The 18037-nt window shown below is 45.3% G+C and overlaps 1 protein-coding gene across 1 annotated transcript; it reads right to left on the bottom strand.

Annotated features, from left to right (window-relative positions):
* Window positions 1–4579: 4579 nt before the first annotated feature.
* On the bottom strand, window positions 4580–17627 carry LOC115117339 (mitoferrin-2-like). Its single transcript, XM_029645810.2, has 4 exons — window positions 17060–17627; window positions 11708–11936; window positions 9462–9518; window positions 4580–7315 (listed from the first exon to the last, which is right to left on the bottom strand). Exons 1-4 carry the CDS (start codon window positions 17399–17401, stop codon window positions 6759–6761), a joined length of 1185 nt encoding a protein of 394 aa, XP_029501670.1. The 5' UTR covers window positions 17402–17627; the 3' UTR covers window positions 4580–6758.
* Window positions 17628–18037: the final 410 nt, after the last annotated feature.

Raw genomic sequence — 18037 nt, 5'->3', positions numbered from 1 at the left:
ACACATATGGAATTATGTCATAACCAAAAAAGTGATAAACAAATCAAAATATATTTTATATTTGAGATTCTTCAAAGTAGCCACCGTTTGCCTTGATGACAGCTTTGCACACTCTTGGCATTCTCTCAACCAGCTTCATGAGGTAGTCACCTGGAATGCTTTTCCAACAGTCATGAAGGAGTTCCCACATATGCTGAGCACTTGTTGACTGCTTTTTACTTCACTCAGCAGTCCAACTCATCCCAAACCATCTCAATTGGGTTGATGTCGGGTGATTGTGGAGGCCAGGTCATCTGATGCAGCACTTTCCTTCTTGGTCAAATAGCCCTTACACAGCCTGGAGGTGTGTTGGGTCATTGTCCTGTTGAAAAACAAATGACAGTCCCACTAAGCGGTAAGTTTCAAAATACTTAGTCGTCACCAAAGTTCCAGCGCACATCTTTAAGCAGTAAGACACACGAGGCTGTGCTATGTCATGAATAAAGTCACAGTGACAGCAGTAAGACACACGAGGCTGTGCTATATCATGAATAAAGTCACAGTGACAGCAGTAAGACACACGAGGCTGTGCTATATCATGAATAAAGTCACAGTGACAGACCTGCTGGAGGCTCCTCCAGCCACAGCTTCTGTTGACTCAACATTATACTGTACAGCAGGCACACTGTCACTACATTACTACTGCTGTCCCGTGGTCTTCCTCTTCATCCTTTTCAAACTAGTAACAAACGCATGTACGCACACACATCAACAGGGCTTAGCTTCAGACTAAATAGTTTACATTAGGCTGGGAGATAGGTAGGCAAGAGACGGCAAACACACAAATCCCCCCTCCCCCACAACACACACACGCAGTCAGGCTCTCGTGAGGAGTATCTGCAGCGGCCTGGTGGGGCAAGCTTCAGCTAGCTACACCACAGACAGGAAGAGAGGGGACGGGTCAAACACACACAGACAGACAGACAGACACACAGATGGCTCATTAACACTCGCTGTTTGAATAGGTGTCTGGCTGACAAGAGACAGTGTGTGAGCGTGTGTGACCGTGTGTGTGTGTGTGTGTGTGTGTGTGTGTGTGTGTGTGTGTGTGTGTGTGTGTGTGTGTGAGATTAGCCAGTGAGACATCACTCTACACTTGAAGCTGTGTGAAAAGGAGCTGATTCTTCTTAAAGCTGCTTGTCTTAAACATCACTGTTAGCCTTACTGTAGCTAACCAGAGAGGACCCCTTGCTTTAAGCTACTTCTATATACCCCTCTCTGTTCAACGTTAACAAATCAGTTAGCAGATACTACAGTGATTCACTGTACAAAAAGTTCATTTCTTCAGGAAGGGGGAAAACCATGATCATCACAAGTATAGTGGCTCAACTTTAATGTAACATTCCTCAATCGTTTCATCAATAATGTTATTGTCCAGGTTGAGAAATTCATGAATTCATCGTGCTTCTCTACATTGGTAATATTCTATTGTTCTGAATGTGGTCTGTGACCAGTCACACACTCTATTAGTGGCTGCTGAAGGGAGAAGGTTGAAGAATGGCTGGAAGGCACTGGTGTAAAGTACTTAAGTAAAAATACTTTACAGTACTACGTAAGTCATTTTGGGGGGTATCTGTACTTTAATATTTATTATTTAGACATTTTTTACTTTTACTTCACTACATTCCTAAAGAAAATAATGTAATTTTTACTCCATAAATTTTCCCTGACACCCAAAAGTACTCATTGCATTTTGAATGTTTAGCAGGACAGGAAAATGCCTTATCAAGAGAACATCCCTGGTCATCTCTACTGCCTCTGATCTGGCGGACTCACTAAACACACGTTTCATTTGTAAATGATGTCTTAGTATTGGAGCCCCTGGCTATCTGTAAATGATGTCTTAGTGTTGGAGTATTCCCCTGGCTATCTGTAAATGATGTCTTAGTGTTGGAGCCCCTGGCTATCTGTAAATGATGTCTTAGTGTTGGAGCCCCTGGCTATCTGTAAATGATGTCTTAGTGTTGGAGCCCCTGGCTATCTGTAAATGATGTCTTAGTGTTGGAGCCCCTGGCTATCTGTAAATGATGTCTTAGTGTTGGAGCCCCTGGCTATCTGTAAATGATGTCTTAGTGTTGGAGCCCCTGGCTATCTGTAAATGATGTCTTAGTGTTGGAGCCCCTGGCTATCTGTAAATGATGTCTTAGTGTTGGAGCCCCTGGCTCTCTGTAAATGATGTCTTAGTGTTGGAGCCTCTGGCTATCTGTAAATGATGTCTTAGTATTGGAGCCCCTGGCTATCTGTAAATGATGTCTTAGTATTGGAGCCCCTGGCTATCTGTAAATGATGTCTTAGTGTTGGAGCCTCTGGCTATCTGTAAATGATGTCTTAGTATTGGAGCCCCTGGCTATCTGTAAATGATGTCTTAGTATTGGAGCCCCTGGCTATCTGTAAATGATGTCTTAGTGTTGGAGCCTCTGGCTATCTGTAAATGATGTCTTTAGTGTTGGAGCCCCTGGCTATCTGTAAATGATGTCTTTAGTGTTGGAGCCCCTGGCTATCTGTAAATGATGTCTTTAGTGTTGGAGCCCCTGGCTATCTGTAAATGATGTCTTAGTGTTGGAGCCCCTGGCTATCTGTAAATGATGTCTTAGTGTTGGAGCCCCTGGCTATCTGTAAATGATGTCTTAGTGTTGGAGCCCCTGGCTCTCTGTAAATGATGTCTTAGTGTTGGAGCCCCTGGCTATCTGTAAATGATGTCTTAGTGTTGGAGCCTCTGGCTATCTGTAAATGATGTCTTTAGTGTTGGAGCCCCTGGCTATCTGTAAATGATGTCTTTAGTGTTGGAGCCCCTGGCTCTCTGTAAATGATGTCTTTAGTGTTGGAGCCCCTGGCTATCTGTAAATGATGTCTTTAGTGTTGGAGCCCCTGGCTCTCTGTAAATGATGTCTTTAGTGTTGGAGCCCCTGGCTATCTGTAAATGATGTCTTTAGTGTTGGAGCCCCTGGCTATCTGTAAATGATGTCTTTAGTGATGGAGCCCCTGGCTCTCTGTAAATGATGTCTTTAGTGTTGGAGCCCCTGGCTCTCTGTAAATAAAAAATACAAATAAAATGGTGCCGTCTGGTTTGCTTAATATAAGGCATTTAATTATTTATACTTTTACTTTTGATACTTCCACTTGTGGTATATTTTAGTCAGTACATGTGCTTTTGATAGTTACGTATATTTAAAACCAAATACTTTTAGACATTTACTGAAGTAGTATATTACTTGGTGAATTTTACTTTTACTTCAGTCATTCTCTATTTAGGTATCTTTACTTTGACTCCAGTATGACAACTGGGTACCTTTTCCACCACTGCTGGGACGGAACGAATGGAATGGCATCACATCACACCCCTGGAAACCATGTGTTTGATACCATTCCACCTATTCTGCTCCAGCCATTACCACGAGCCCGTCCTCCCTAATTAAGGTGCCACCAACCTCCTGTGATACACTCACAGGTAAAGGAGACCCAGCTGTGTGAGCGAGGCGGTTATGTTTCGGGTCGCAGGGTGAAAGTTCAGGTCTGCACCTGTGCCTCAGCCTAAACACAATACCTGTCAGCAACAGACAGCCTTTAGAGCTGATGTGTGTGTGTGTGACAGGGGAGCAAATACCTGAGCCACGTGCAAGTCCACACACAAACACACACATATTATGACTATTTTTAAAACATAATAGCAACTGACCTGAATTATAAAAAAGATAAATATCAGACACAAGCCTGGTTGCTAGACAGCCAGACAGACACATCTCATGGGTGGGATGCATCAGACCCTTCATCATCTTGACACGGACAAATAAACCCTACACACACATCAAATAACCTTACAATGGAAAACACTGGGGGAGATCACTCTCTAACATCATCCAACTGCTAATGACTTTATTTTCTTATCAGCAGGCTATCCAGGAAGTACTTCAAACTTTCTGTATTCCCCTGCCATATGTGTTACTATGACAATAGAGATATATAGGTGACACAAACGGCTGTTTAAAGGCCCATTGCAGTCAAAATCCTGTTAATCCTGTGTTTAGTATCATACTGTAAAGCTGATGAATATAACACTGTAAAAGTGTGAAAACATTTAATCAGTGTTATTTCCTGTTCGTTTCTGGTTGAAACTAGAATATGCAATGGACCTTCTAATCGGCGGGTTTTGCAAGGGTGGAGTTTCAGCTTGCCTGGGACGTCACCAAGCAGTACATTAGTTAATAGTCCAATAACAGAGTTCCAAACCTCTCTGCCAATAACAGATCGTTTTCCCCTCCCAGCAAAATTCTTGCTTGAGGAATAGTATATTTCTTTGTTGCTAAAAATAAATATTTGTTCTTCTTTTCAACCATTCTGATGTAAAACTATTACAGTAAGGTACTTAATTGTTACCCACAAATGATTTGATATGGATATAAAAACGGCCTTTAAGCTTTTGATCGCAGTATGTGAGATTCTACTGCATTGTTTTGTTGTTGCTGAGAGGAAAGGTATATGTGTCTGTGTGTACGAAAACAAACAATGCAAACAAGTGTAACAGCACCTGTGGGCAACCTGAGGGAGTCTACTGCTCTGTTTATTGATCAGACAGGATTACAGGGGACAGTCAGACAGAGGTCAAGAAGTCTGATCAGCTGCATTCATCATCCACACACACAGCTGAGGCCACATAGGCTACGTTTACACAGGCAGCACAATTCTGACCGTGTGTCCAATTATCGGCAAAAGATCTGATCCGATTGGTAAAAATACCAATTATTGTTAAGAGATCAGAATTGGGCTGCCTGTATAAACACAGCCATACACACCGAGTGTCATGGATAAGTCCCTTAATCAATCAATTCATCTAATAGTTAATACACAACAGTATAATGATGTCACACCCCTAGCCACTGATCTAAGGCCAGTTTAGCATTCTCTCCAATGGTTAAGTTTGTATTTCGGGAGAGGAAGCTGATCCTAGATCTGTGTCCAACGGTTACTTCTACCTGAATTCTTCAGAAAGGCTTATTAAACAAACAGATGACTTGTGCAGAAACCTTTCAATGGAAGTTCCCCTGAAGCACGAGCTCTTTCCTTCTTGACCCTTTCGAGTCAGAGCCAGACCGTAACATTCACATGATGTAAACATGTTTCTGTAGTGTGGATTTTGCTTCATGCGTGGGAATCCATATTCTGTGTGTGTGCCAGTCAGCCTCTGTTTTAGCCAACCTGTCCTGTCTAAACCTTCGTGTTCTCTTTAATACAGGAACAGCCAGTCAGGTAAAACAAGGGTGTGACTGTAAACTGAAGTGTGTTTACATTGGAGTTATTTTAGTCAAATGCAGAGCGACATACAGGAGCAATCAGGATTAAGTGCGTCACTCAAGGGCTCATCAGTATATGTTAAAACCTGGTCGGCTCGTGGATTTGAATCAGCAACCTTTCGGTTACGGTCCAAACGCTCTTAAGCGCTAAGCTACCTGTCACCTGTGTGGGCTAACCCATCCAAGAATTTGATCTACTCAAAGCAAAAGTACAAAGTGAGATCTGGGCAAACCCCCCCCCCCCCCACTCTCCTTACATCAGTGCAAATAACAAGGCAAGATGGAATTTATCTTCCAATGAATTGTCCAAAGATCCATGGTGATTCTCTCCATTCTTTCTATACACCAAAGCCAAAGTGAAAGCCAACCAACGTTAGTACTGTAGGGGTTCAGGAATCACTTTAACTCAATAGTTACTCTCAGAATATATTTACTGTACTTTACAACTTACTGGCTGCAATATATTTAAGTTATATATATATATTTATTTAAGTCTATATTTTGAGAGAAATTCCTGATTTCAAACCTCAAGAAGAGGTTTACGTCTCTACCAGTTCACGAAATGACAAACTGATACTAGGTCTGGGGTTAAGGCGATCTTGTACCTGAAGCCTATAAACAATTGTCTGGGTTTACACAAATGCCCCCTAAAGGCCCACTGTCACTCACACCTGGCCAAATGATATTACTCAAGAGCTTTATTGGGATGGTCACAGTGCCCCCTGGTGGGGCTTACAGTGAACAACATTATCATCCAGATACATTAAAACGCAAGAATTAACACTACAGGTAGACTCCGTAATAGATCATCATACAAAGCTGGGCGACTTCCCGCTAACACATAACAATAACAGAATCCAAATGTGTCAAGATGACCGCCACTACTGGCTATTTCCAATCTGCGCCTCAATTTAGACAATCTTGTTGTTAATTTCCGAAAGCAGGAAGTGGCCAACTGTCTGTGTATGATGAGGTCATAGTCTGCCTTTAAGAACACCGACAGAACAGCTGTCGTCAAATTCATCCCAACAATACTCTATGAAAGGTGCTGGACACTTCACATATTTCACAACTAAATCCGCTGGAGTAAAACAGAAGCATCTCTTTCAGGTTGACATTTATGTGCGTTATATGGGTATACATTGAACACGTACTGTCAATACATCACATATTCACTTTCATAGTGTATTGTAAATCCTCAGTTTCAAACAGTTTAGCAGAGATGTTGATGGTTGAGCCACAGATGGAAGTGTCTTATTGGCAGTCTGAACGGGGTAAATAAGAGGTGGGTATTGGTTGGTTTATGTGCGTATCGATTCTTCCTCATTTCTCCCTCGCTCTGAACACCTGCTCCAAAGGAAAAGGAAGGTTGATAGATTAAAAAAGGAAGAGATGGTGAAGAGATATGGCTGAAAGAAAATAGGACATGATTTATTTTTCCTCTCGTTGCAGCGCGACCCTCTTCTCGTGCTGGTGCTTGGTGATTCCGTACTTGAAGAACTCATAGACGGACCAGCTGATGGCTGTGGAGGGCATCTGATAGATCACCCTGGCCTGGACTCCTTTAAAGAACCCAGGCAGGCCACCCAGCCTGTACACTGTCCGGAAGGCATGGGCCAGGCCCGTGATGTGTCTGTGTGTCCCCTGACCTCCACCCTGGCCTGCAGCGGGGAGCCCCACCAGGGACTCCTGGGTGTTGAGCAGGGTCTTGCACACATCCAGAGGGGTGGTGGCTGCAGCAGCGATGGCCCCGGCCAGGGCTCCAGACACCATGTGTGAGGAGGGGTTGTACTGTCTGTGGGGGTTGAGCAGCTCCTGGAGGTACTCGTAGGTCATGAAGTGGAGAGCCTGGAAGGGGACGTTCATGGTGAGCTGGGTGGTGTAGGAGCGGTAAAAGGCCCCAGGGCCCTCGCTCTGCCACACGGCACGCACACAGTCCATCACGCCGCGGTAAGGAGAGTTATACATCTGCAAACGCTGCTTCACCACTGGACAGGGAGAAAAAGAGGGAGGAAGGGACAAGTGAGTAGAGGGGAGGGAGGAAGGGACAAGTGAGTAGAGGGGAGGGAGGAAGGGACAAGTGAGTAGAGGGGAGGGAGGAAGGGACAAGTGAGTAGAGGGGAGGGAGGAAGGGACAGGTGGGTAGAGGGAGGAAGGGACAGGTGAGTAGAGGGAAGAAGGAACAGGTGAGTAGAGGGAAGAAGGAACAGGTGAGTAGAGGGAAGAAGGAACAGGTGAGTAGAGGGAAGAAGGAACAGGTGAGTAGAGGGAAGAAGGAACAGGTGAGTAGAGGGAAGAAGGAACAGGTGAGTAGAGGGAAGAAGGAACAGGTGAGTAGAGGGAAGAAGGGACAGGTGAGTAGAGGGAAGAAGGGACAGGTGAGTAGAGGGAAGAAGGGACAGGTGAGTAGAGGGAAGAAGGGACAGGTGAGTAGAGGGAAGAAGGGACAGGTGAGTAGAGGGAAGAAGGGACAGGTGAGTAGAGGGAGGAAGGGACAGGAGGGTAGAGGGGAGGGAGTAAGGGACAGGAGGGTAGAGGGGAGGGAGGAAGGGACAGGTGAGTAGAGGGGGGAGGGAGGAAGGGACAGGTGAGTAGATAGAGGAAGGGACAGGTGAGTAGAGGGGAGGGAGGGATGGAGGGAGCATTAGAAAGACAGGATTGCCAGGTGTGTTTCCATCATCGGGGACCAGGAACAGAGTCCAGAGAATGAAAAAGAAATACCAAAATGATTGACCAAATAAAAAATCTGCACAGTCATAACTTCCTCAAAGGATTTAACAGATTTATTTAGGCTGTTGAAGCTAAAACCTGCTCCTCCCTCCCCCACCTCCCCCTCAACCTGCCCCACCCCCCAATCTCCCCCTCCACCTAGCTAGCAGGTAGAGTAAACAGGCTAGGCCCTAGAGGTACAAGGTGCTACACCTGCAGAGGGAGCTCTGACACAGTGGTTTATCTGCAGCAAACAACATCTCAGTGTCCTTAACTTCTTGAGTGTAGGTGGCAGGATTTTCGTTTTTGGCTAAAAGACGTACCCATTTGAAACTGCTTATTGCTCAGGCCCAGAAACAAGAATATGCATAATTGTCAGATTAGGATAGAAAACACAAAAGTTTCCAAAACTGTCAAAATATTGTCTGCGAGTATAACAGAACTGATATTGCAGGCGAAAACCTGAGGAAAATCAAACCAAGAAGTGCTGTTTTTCCTGAAAGCTCTCTGTTCCATTGGATGGCTTGCCTCCATTTAAAGGGATATCAACCAGATTCCTTTTCCTATGGCTTCCTCAAGGTGTCAACAGTCTTTAGACAGTTTCAGGCTTTTATTTTGAAAAAATGAGCGAGAAAGATAACATCGCGTCAGTGGATAGCTGGGTGTTCGCATGAGTTTGGCTTGCGCAACAGAGTGGGGCAGCCATGGTCTCTCCCTCTCCTATTGAAAAAGCGACAGTCCCGGTTGATATATTATCGATTATATATTTTAAAAACAACCTGAGGATTGATTATAAAAAAACATTTGACATGTTTCTGTGGACATTACGGATACTATTTGGAATTTTCGTCTGCGATGTCGTGACCGCTCGAGCCTGTGGCTTTCTGAACATAATGTGCCAAACAAATGGAGGTATTTTGGATATAAAAATAATCTTTATGGAACAAAAGGAACATTTATTGTATAACTGGGAGTCTCGTGAGTGCAAACATCCGAAGATCATCAAAGGTAAGCGATTTAATCTATTGATTTTCTGACTTTTGTGACCAATCTACTTGGCTGCTAGTGTTTGTAATATTTTGTCTACTAAGAGAGATGTTCTTACATAAACGCTTGTTATGCTTTCACCGAAAAGCTGTATTGAGATCTGACACGCCAGGGGGATTAACAACAAGCTAAGCTGTGTTTTGCTATATTGCACTTGTGATTTCATGAAAATTAAATATTTTTGGTAATTTAATTTGGCGCTCTGCAGTTCAGCGGGTGTTGATGAAAATGATCCTGCTAAAGGGATGGGTGCGTCAAGAAGTTTAATACACCCCATGCATCAGAAGGAGAAAAGCAGGTTCAAAGCAGTGCCATGAGACCTGTGTCCCTGGCCTTCACCCAGGGAAAGAGAGATTATTTATAGACAGAGAAATGTACCTTCAGATGGGTTCATGGCTGCGTCATGAAGCAATGTGGCTACACACCCTGCCGTACCTGTAACACAAACACACACACCCCAATGGTGAACAACAACAAGAGAGAGAGAAAGATTGCAGAGAATGAACGAAAAAGCAGAGGAGAAATCCTCTAGTTCTCTCTAGTGGTAAAACAGGACATCATCACTGCTGATGGACCAGTTAAAACTTATCTTCCTCTACTGGGCATGTCTGCAATCTCTTACCCTGCCTCTCCCGACTTGGAAACAAGGGAGGGGGGAAGAAGAGAGAAGACAGCTGACGTGAGAAGAAGGAGAGTAAAAGCAGAGAAGACAGCTGACGTGAGAAGAAGGAGAGTAAAAGCAGAGAAGACAGCTGACGTGAGAAGAAGGAGAGTAAAAGCAGAGAAGACAGCTGACGTGAGAAGAAGGAGAGTAAAAGCAGAGAAGACAGCTGACGTGAGAAGAAGGAGAGTAAAAGCAGAGAAGACAGCTGACGTGAGAAGAAGGAGAGTAAAAGCAGATAAGACAGCTGACGTGAGAAGAAGGAGAGTAAAAGCAGAGAAGACAGCTGACGTGAGAAGAAGGAGAGTAAAAGCAGATAAGACAGCTGACGTGAGAAGAAGGAGAGTAAAAGCAGATAAGACAGCTGACCTGGGAAGAAGAAGAGAGAAAAAGCAGAGAAGACAGCTGACCTGAGAAGAAGAAGAGAGAAAAAGCAGAGAAGACAGCTGACCAGAGAAGAAGAGAGAGAAAAAGCAGAGAAGACAGCTGACCTGAGAAGAAGAGAGAAAAAGCCGAGAAGACAGCTGACCTGAGAAGAAGAGAGAGAAAAAGCCGAGAAGACAGCTGACCTGAGAAGAAGAAGAGAGAAAAAGCAGAGAAGACAGCTGACCAGAGAAGAAGAGAGAGAAAAAGCAGAGAAGACAGCTGACCTGAGAAGAAGAGAGAAAAAGCCGAGAAGACAGCTGACCTGAGAAGAAGAGAGAGAAAAAGCAGAGAAGACAGCTGACCTGGGAAGAAGAGAGAGAAAAAGCCGAGAAGACAGCTGACCTGAGAAGAAGAGAGAGAAAAAGCCGAGAAGACAGCTGACCTGAGAAGAAGAGAGAGAAAAAGCAGAGAAGACAGCTGACCTGGGAAGAAGAGAGAAAAAGCAGAGAACAGAAACAGGGATAAATAGAGAAATATTCTCTAGTACTGGCATTGTCTGAGCAAACTGTGTTTCAAGTTTCTTGTCGTGCAAATTAGAACTGTGTGTGGACAGACCTTGATGGCAGCTACTTAGTGAACTCTCAGAGGACTGTTAGTCTGCTTTCCTTTCACATGCTCTCTAATAAAGCTAGTTACAACTCTATGGGGGACAGAAACAATTCCTGCAGTAATAATAGTGTCTTTCTTTACCCTCTGAAGGTCTCTGATGCAGTCAGTCTGTGAATGTGGCTGACTCGACAGAATGCTGACCATTCATACGGGGTCATATCAGCCGCGCGGCCAGATAGATACCACTCCTACTAGCCTGCAGGGCCAGAATTAGAACCCACCACCAGCTGATACCCCGCCAGAGTGGCTGGTGATGTTTTTCATCACACTGGCGAGTGGACCAACAAGTTAGTTTCAGGCCAATCAATCAATTAAAATGTATTTTATAAAGCTCTTTTTACATCAGCAGTTACACAGATACCCGGCCTAAAACCCCAAAGAGCAAGCAATGCAGAATTACGGTAGCTAGGGAAAAACTCCCTAAAAAGACAGGAACCTAGGACGAAACCAAGAGAGAAACCAGGGCCTGCTTACTGTCTGGGTATGAGCCTGGAGCTCAAGCAGTAGACCTGTCTACTGTCCACAGAATGGGGCTATAGGAACAATGTAGCACCACTCCTCAGCCACTGTGCTCCAGGTGGCAGGCTGACTCACCCACCCACCCACACAACTCAGTGTCTGAGAGCAAGGTTCATCTAGGTTAGTCCAAGTAGCATCTGCTTAGTGCCCAGGGGAGAAAAGGGCCTCTCCCTCTCTGCAGTGTGAACCAACATTACAGGACTACAGAACTAAATAATTCACTACTTGATTGAGTTGCTAAGAATAATATTGGAAACACTAAATGAAATGAGTGTTTACAAGAAAGAAACAAGGTAATTTACTGTATGTAGGTTGCATAGGAGAAGTACAGGCTTGGTGCACACAGGTGCATTTTGTGCGTGTGCTTTGCATGTATATGCCTTGTGTGTGCTGTGTTTTCCCGGTATACCGTTGGCCAGGTGGCTGTTAGCACCGGGATGGATGATGTCACCCAGACTCTTCTTCAGTTTCTCGTAGCAGGCGAAGTAGAGAGCATGCGCCGGTCCTGCCCCCACGGCCGTGGCATTCAGCCCTCTCATTGGTCGCCAGACACCCTCTGTGGTTATGATTCGCCGAAGCGCGTCCATCACATTCCGGTAGCGGGCGGCAGGCTCAGGCTGTAGGCTCTGCATTCGCGTCTACACAAGGGAGAGGTTAGAGGTCACAGACCTACTGGTTACCCAAGTCATAACCTAACCACACACTTCGCCATACCATAATCTAACCAGAATGTTTAAATTACATTTGAGAAACTTCCATGTTGGAATAAAATCTTAGCAGAAGTGGGATGAGTGCAGTAGTTGTAATATATTAAAAAAGCCAAGTCATAACATTGACAGTGCTTCCACATGCTAAACAGAAGGACGTGTTGAATAAGGAGACCCAAGGTCAGAGGGACATAAGCTGCCTTTCTGTGAGCCGCTCCCCCCAGCAGCACTCACACGCCCTGCCCCTACACACACTCCTTTTCGCTGGGCCAGTGTCCAGGTTCAGAGTTCATCCCGTGAGGCTTGGGGTTGCACATTTTGGGGAATATCCAGAGGTGGAAACTGTCCATGGGAATATATGGGAATTAACAGAAATATATGAAAATTAATACCATTTAAACTGTGGAATTATTTGCATTGGATATATTTACCATATCATACAGAGACATAAACCTTTTACCTTATCATAAGACATAATTGCAAATGATTAAATCCTTCCAATAGAAAAAAACAATTGAGTGACAAATTTAACTTTAATTAAACGAGTTGACTCTTCACATGGGATGATTTCACTGAACAACAAAAGGGAATATTGAATTATCTCCAATGATCCATCGTATCTCCCAAAAATTGTATTGGTCAGTCTGTTGTGTGCTTTGGTGTGTGTGTTCCCAAACAAGGACCAGTTGCGCTCTGAGGTGGCTGATGTTGGTGGGATTTGGAGGATGATGGAGGCAACAGGGGAAAGAGCCTCAGATCCACAAAGTCCCTTCCAACCAGGTGGCTGATGAGAGGTTGGCACGACTGCCATATTGCATCTCCATCACAAAGCCCTTGCTTGGAAGTGTACTTCGCCAGACTGCCAAGAACCTTGCCCTCATCCAGGCCAAGGTGGCGAGACACAATAGTGATAACACCATAGGCCTTGTTGATCTCTGCACCAAACAGGATGCTCTTGCCAGCATACTTGGGGTTCAACATGTACGTTGCAGTGTGTTTGGGCTTCAGGCAGAAGTCTTCATGCTTTTTGATGCATTTCAGAACTGAAGTTTCCTCTGCTTGGCACAACAGTGAAGTGGGCAGGGTAGTATGGATTTATTATATTACATCTGCAAGCAGAGTCTGAACATCAGACATGATGGCATTGTCTTCCTCAATCTGTGTAATGGCTACTGCTATAGGTTTCCCTCTGCTTACCACTCTCTCCCAAACACATCATCCAGGAGGATCCTCTTGATGGGGCTGTTTATATCGGCAGACTGTGTTATGGCCATTTCTTGGAGACTCCTTCTTCTCCTGGAGACTGTCAAACATGATGACAACACCACCCCAACGTGTGTTGCTGGGCAGCTTCAATGTGGTGCTCTTATTCTTCTCACTTTGCTTGGTGAGGTAGATTGCTGCTATAACTTGATGACCCTTCACATATTTAACCCTTTTCCTTGGCTCTCTTGTATAGTGTTTTCAGTGCCATGATGTCCTCGAGGAGCAGATTCAATGCATGAGCAGCACAGCCAATGGGTGTGATGTGAGGGTAGGACTCCTCCACTTGAGACCAAGCAGCCTTCATGTTCGCAGCATTGTCTGTCACCAGTGCAAATACCTTCTGTGGTCCAAGGTCATTGATGACTACCTTCAGCTCATCTGCAATGTAGAGACCGGTGTGTCTGTTCTCCATTGTGTCTGTGCTCTTGTAGAATACTGGTGGAGGGATGGAGATCTAGTTAATTATTCCTTGCCCAAACATTCGACCAGCCATCAGAGATAGGTTCAGGGTTCATCCTCTCTCTGTGAGGCTAGGGGCCAGTATCAAGGTTCAGGGTTCATCCTCTCACTTTGAGGCTAGGGGCCAGTGTCAAGGTTCAGGGTTCCTCCTCTCTCTGTGAGGCTAGGGGTCAGTGTCAAGGTTCAGGGTTCATCCTCTCTCTGTGAGGCTAGGGGCCAGTGTCAAGGTTCATCCTCTCTCTGTGAGGCTAGGGGCCAGTGTCAAGGTTCAGGGTTCATCCTCTCTCTGTGAGGCTAGGGGCCAGTGTCAAGGTTCATCCTCTCTCTGTGAGGCTAGGGGCCAGTGTCAAGGTTCAGGGTTCATCCTCTCTCTGTGAGGCTAGGGGCCAGTGTCAAGGTTCAGGGTTCATCCTCAGGCTAGGGGCCAGTGTCAAGGTTCATCCTCTCTCTGTGAGGCTAGGGGCCAGTGTCAAGGTTCAGGGTTCATCCTCTCTCTGTGAGGCTAGGGGCCAGTGTCAAGGTTCAGGGTTCATCCTCTCTCTGTGAGGCTAGGGGCCAGTGTCAAGGTTCATCCTCTCTCTGTGAGGCTAGGGACCAGCTAGTGCTGTGAAACGCATAGAGGGTCTTCTAATAACGTCCAAAGGAGAGGCCCGGGCTACAGCTGAATGGACAACACATGCTGATTGCTTGCTGCACTGTGTATGTCAGTGTGTTACAGGAACTGTAAAACACTGTGGAATGCCGGGCCTGTAAGAGAGAGCAGACTCCTACACGTCAACCAACCATGCATAATGTAGCAGTACCAGGATGGGTTGGAAACCTTTAGAACATCGCCATCTTGCAAGATATTTCATATCAATGTTTCAATGAGACTTCGGTATGAATCAATGTTAAAGGAAATGAGAACAGTTCTCTCAGCCACGACACACGATATGTAGCCTATGGTTGTGTATTGCAGAGAGCTTAGCTTGTCTAGAAAGAGCCTTTCTAACCTCAACCTTTGGAATGAGTGTAAACAACGAGTTGACATTATCTCTACTGTGCAATCTGTGTGACAACCACTGCAAGCTATTTTCAGAGGATTATCAACTGTTAGTCCACTGGGGTCAGCTGTCAGCTTGAGCTAGGTCCCCTCTGTAGAGATCTGCTAATGTGTTTATAAGTAAAGACGGTCAATGCCATGTTGTTTGACAGGTGACATGATTTATAGATCAGTGAGTCTGTGTCTCAGGCTGCCCTTCCTCTGCAAGCAGACTGTTTCACTGTCTGGGCTGCACCTCAATACTTTAAAGACACATGCTTTCCTAGTCTCCTTTACTTCGTCTGCACGCATTTGAAAACTCAGTATATGTGAATGCAACACGGTGGCTGGATGCCAACTGGGAACGTGCTTTTTTCCCGACTGTCCTGTTCTTTCATGTCGTTGAAGAGAGGAGACAGGGAGAGGAAGCCATTTTCGACGACTGAGACGAAGCCCAAGCTGTGTGAGCAGCACCTGGATCAGAGATAGCAAATACAGCTGGGAAAGACAGATGAATCTCCGCTTTGTTCTGAGAGCCCTGCTCTCCCACCTGACACTAACAGCTGACTTGTCTCCCTACCTGACCGCTCTGACTCGGTTGCTCTGTCTCTGCTAACTGCATAGTTGTACACAATGACCGCAGCGGTCTACAAATCTCCCTGAATCTTAAATAACTACTCAATATTATTTGTAGATCAGTCAGTCACAATTTACCGATGATATATCACGGTTTTGATGCTCCCAAACACCACCAGTCATTTCCATCAGTGACCAACTCATGACTCTCTCTACAGGGACCACAAAATATACCAGACAAAACGCTGGGCTCTCATGTGCAAAGCAGACCTAAATCATTGAGTGGGCCTGTCAAAACAGCATAGGCTAATGTAACGTAACACATCTTGTTTACATAACACCTAAGTCATCCCGGCTAAGCACTTCATCCAACACAAATTTAAAGTCTTATAACAATAAACAGAACTATGGTTCTAAGAGTGTGCAGTGGTAGAGCCAACCTGTCAGCCTAATTCTGCATAATAAGCACAGCAACATAGAAGCATTGTGCTCTTAATCCCAGGACATCCAGCCCGGTATTTTCTGTAAACAAAGAACAGTTCTACCCCATCTAAATGCTGCCAGGTAGCAATTAGCATTGCAAGTTCGTTTTGCATGGCCCGATGCCCCGGGTGTGCGGAGTTTCCACATTGTACACCATTGGTGTCTATTGAATCTCCTTCCAACCGGGGAACCGGGCCATGCTAAACGAACTCACCCATTGACAATCTAAGACTTTTTGACAGAAACCAGGGTGCCTGTACTAACCTATGGGTTCTCTTCTTGAATACAGGGACAGTTTGGAAATACAGGGAGTTACACCTAGAAGCCATATGCATGCTAAAAGCTGTTTGGAACGTTTTCAAATGTAACGTTAGCTACTAATCGATCACATACTCTCCTACGGTTACTGTTCACCTAGCTAGCTGGTGGGCAACAGTCAGCGGGTGATGTGTATGGACAGGAAATGGGGCACATGCGCTACTTCATTCCACCTAACAGCCTCCTTTCTCAAAGCGAATAATAACTGCGTGTTATTAGTATGAAAACTACCTGGGGGGTGCACACTAATGGCAATAGGGACCATAGTAAATTGCAGTAGGAAAATGTTAAGCCTAAACCCATTATATCAGGCGCCAACTAAATAGCTGGCTACAGTACTAGCTAATCATCATTCACCCTCAGACTCGAGCCGATGCACAGCCAGAGGCCGACCTTGCGGTTTTGGTTAGCTAACTAACAGCTAAAATGGCTAACGTTAGACAGCTAGCTAATAAGATAACAACGGCAATATTCACTTCCTAAAAGTTTACCTTTCCATTTTATTGAAATTCTGTATGCCAAAGTTAAGTTAATGAATATGGTGACTAATTATGTGACAAATCTAACTTGTGTGCACTGCAGTAACTAACTAGCTAGGTAACGTTACCTAATCTAGCAAGTAGAGCAGGCTCGATCCACTGATATTCGTAGTGGATGGAAGTTAGCTCGTTAGCATGCTAAGTTAGCGTCCTAGCTGAAATGTTAGCCTGTCTGGTTTCGACCTTGCCTCATATGTGCTGTGACTGACAAACTTATTGACAAGGTGGCCAGCAATCATGCGAATCCGATTGGTGAAGCCACATGACGAGCAAAGTAATTTCTAACCCTCCAATGTAATGTGCCCAAGCTCCAAGACCAGTCGGTTAACTATCTAACGGTTAACTATCTAAGTTAGCGGCTAACGCTAGCCCAACATAGCCTACCGCGTTACCTTGACACAGTCGATGGGGAACATCAGGCAATGCTCCATGATCCCAGCCACTGCTCCTGCAAACATGTGGGTGCTGGTGGAAGCGCCTTGCGGCAAACCCTCATACTCCGGTTCCGAAGCATCTGCTATTTCAGGAGGGCCACCGCTAAACTGAACAGTCTGGATCTCTGCCTCGCCTCGGATCCGGGGAGACAAATTCCCAACGAGGCTCTCCGACACTCCCCAGATCCTTCCACTGAACCATCGGACCTCTGCGCCGGCTGAGGCTCCAGCAACCCCGGCGTTCCCGCCTGCTGTCTCCGCTGTCATCCGATGCCTTCTCGGGAAACCATCCGCTTCCATTGGAATCTCGATGGACAGTCTTTACTTTATGCCCCGATGGCACTCCGTCTAAGGCGGTTTCGTGTTCGCGTACCGTTGGTAGTTTTTTACATTCCCGTCCCAGATGTTTACCGGTCGTACACCGTTTCCACGCCCCGCCTCCCTCAGTCCCCAGAGCGGACAGGTCCACGCAGTGTTTGGGAAAAGCTTGCCTCTGCCGAAACCCCAACAACCGGATGTTCCGGTTTTCAGGGAAAGTGGGAAGAGAGCCTGTGACGCGACGGCCGCTTTTGGACGTTAACGTAATGTGGTTGGTTGTCTGGTATAGCTATCTTAAGATGAATGCACCAACTGTAAGTCTCTCTGGATAAGAGTGTCTGATAAAATGTAAATGCAGGCTAGATGTTAAAGAATCAGTCATTTGGGTATATATTTTGGCACTTTTTCGCTACTTTTCTACAAAATCTTTAAAGGATACATACATATGGCATACTTGGGTCATTTTGTTGTGTTTTCCAGACCCCCTCAAACATGTTAAGACATCATTGGGGTGTATGTACCAATTATTTATGGACATATGGCCATGTGAATCCTGTCCGATATGGCCATGTGGATCCTGTCCAAAACAGCCCTATGGAGCTGGTTGGTGGTCATTTT

Source organism: Oncorhynchus nerka, linkage group LG16 (genome assembly GCF_034236695.1).
Source record: "Oncorhynchus nerka isolate Pitt River linkage group LG16, Oner_Uvic_2.0, whole genome shotgun sequence".
Taxonomy (NCBI): domain Eukaryota; kingdom Metazoa; phylum Chordata; class Actinopteri; order Salmoniformes; family Salmonidae; genus Oncorhynchus; species Oncorhynchus nerka.
This window is presented reverse-complemented; position numbering and strand designations above follow the sequence as displayed.

What these genes read in the sequence shown, in the direction of transcription:
- LOC115117339 (XM_029645810.2), bottom strand. Translation starts at nt 17,401, where the DNA reads ATGGAAGCGGATGGTTTCCCGAGAAGGCATCGGATGACAGCGGAGACA. An exon ending in TCCCCATCGACTGTGTCAAG is followed by an intron (nt 11,937 to 17,059) that starts GTAACGCGGTAG and finishes TCCCTTGTGTAG; the next exon opens with ACGCGAATGCAGAGCCTACA. An exon ending in AGCCATGAACCCATCTGAAG is followed by an intron (nt 7,316 to 9,461) that starts GTACATTTCTCT and finishes CTCCCTGTCCAG; the next exon opens with TGGTGAAGCAGCGTTTGCAG.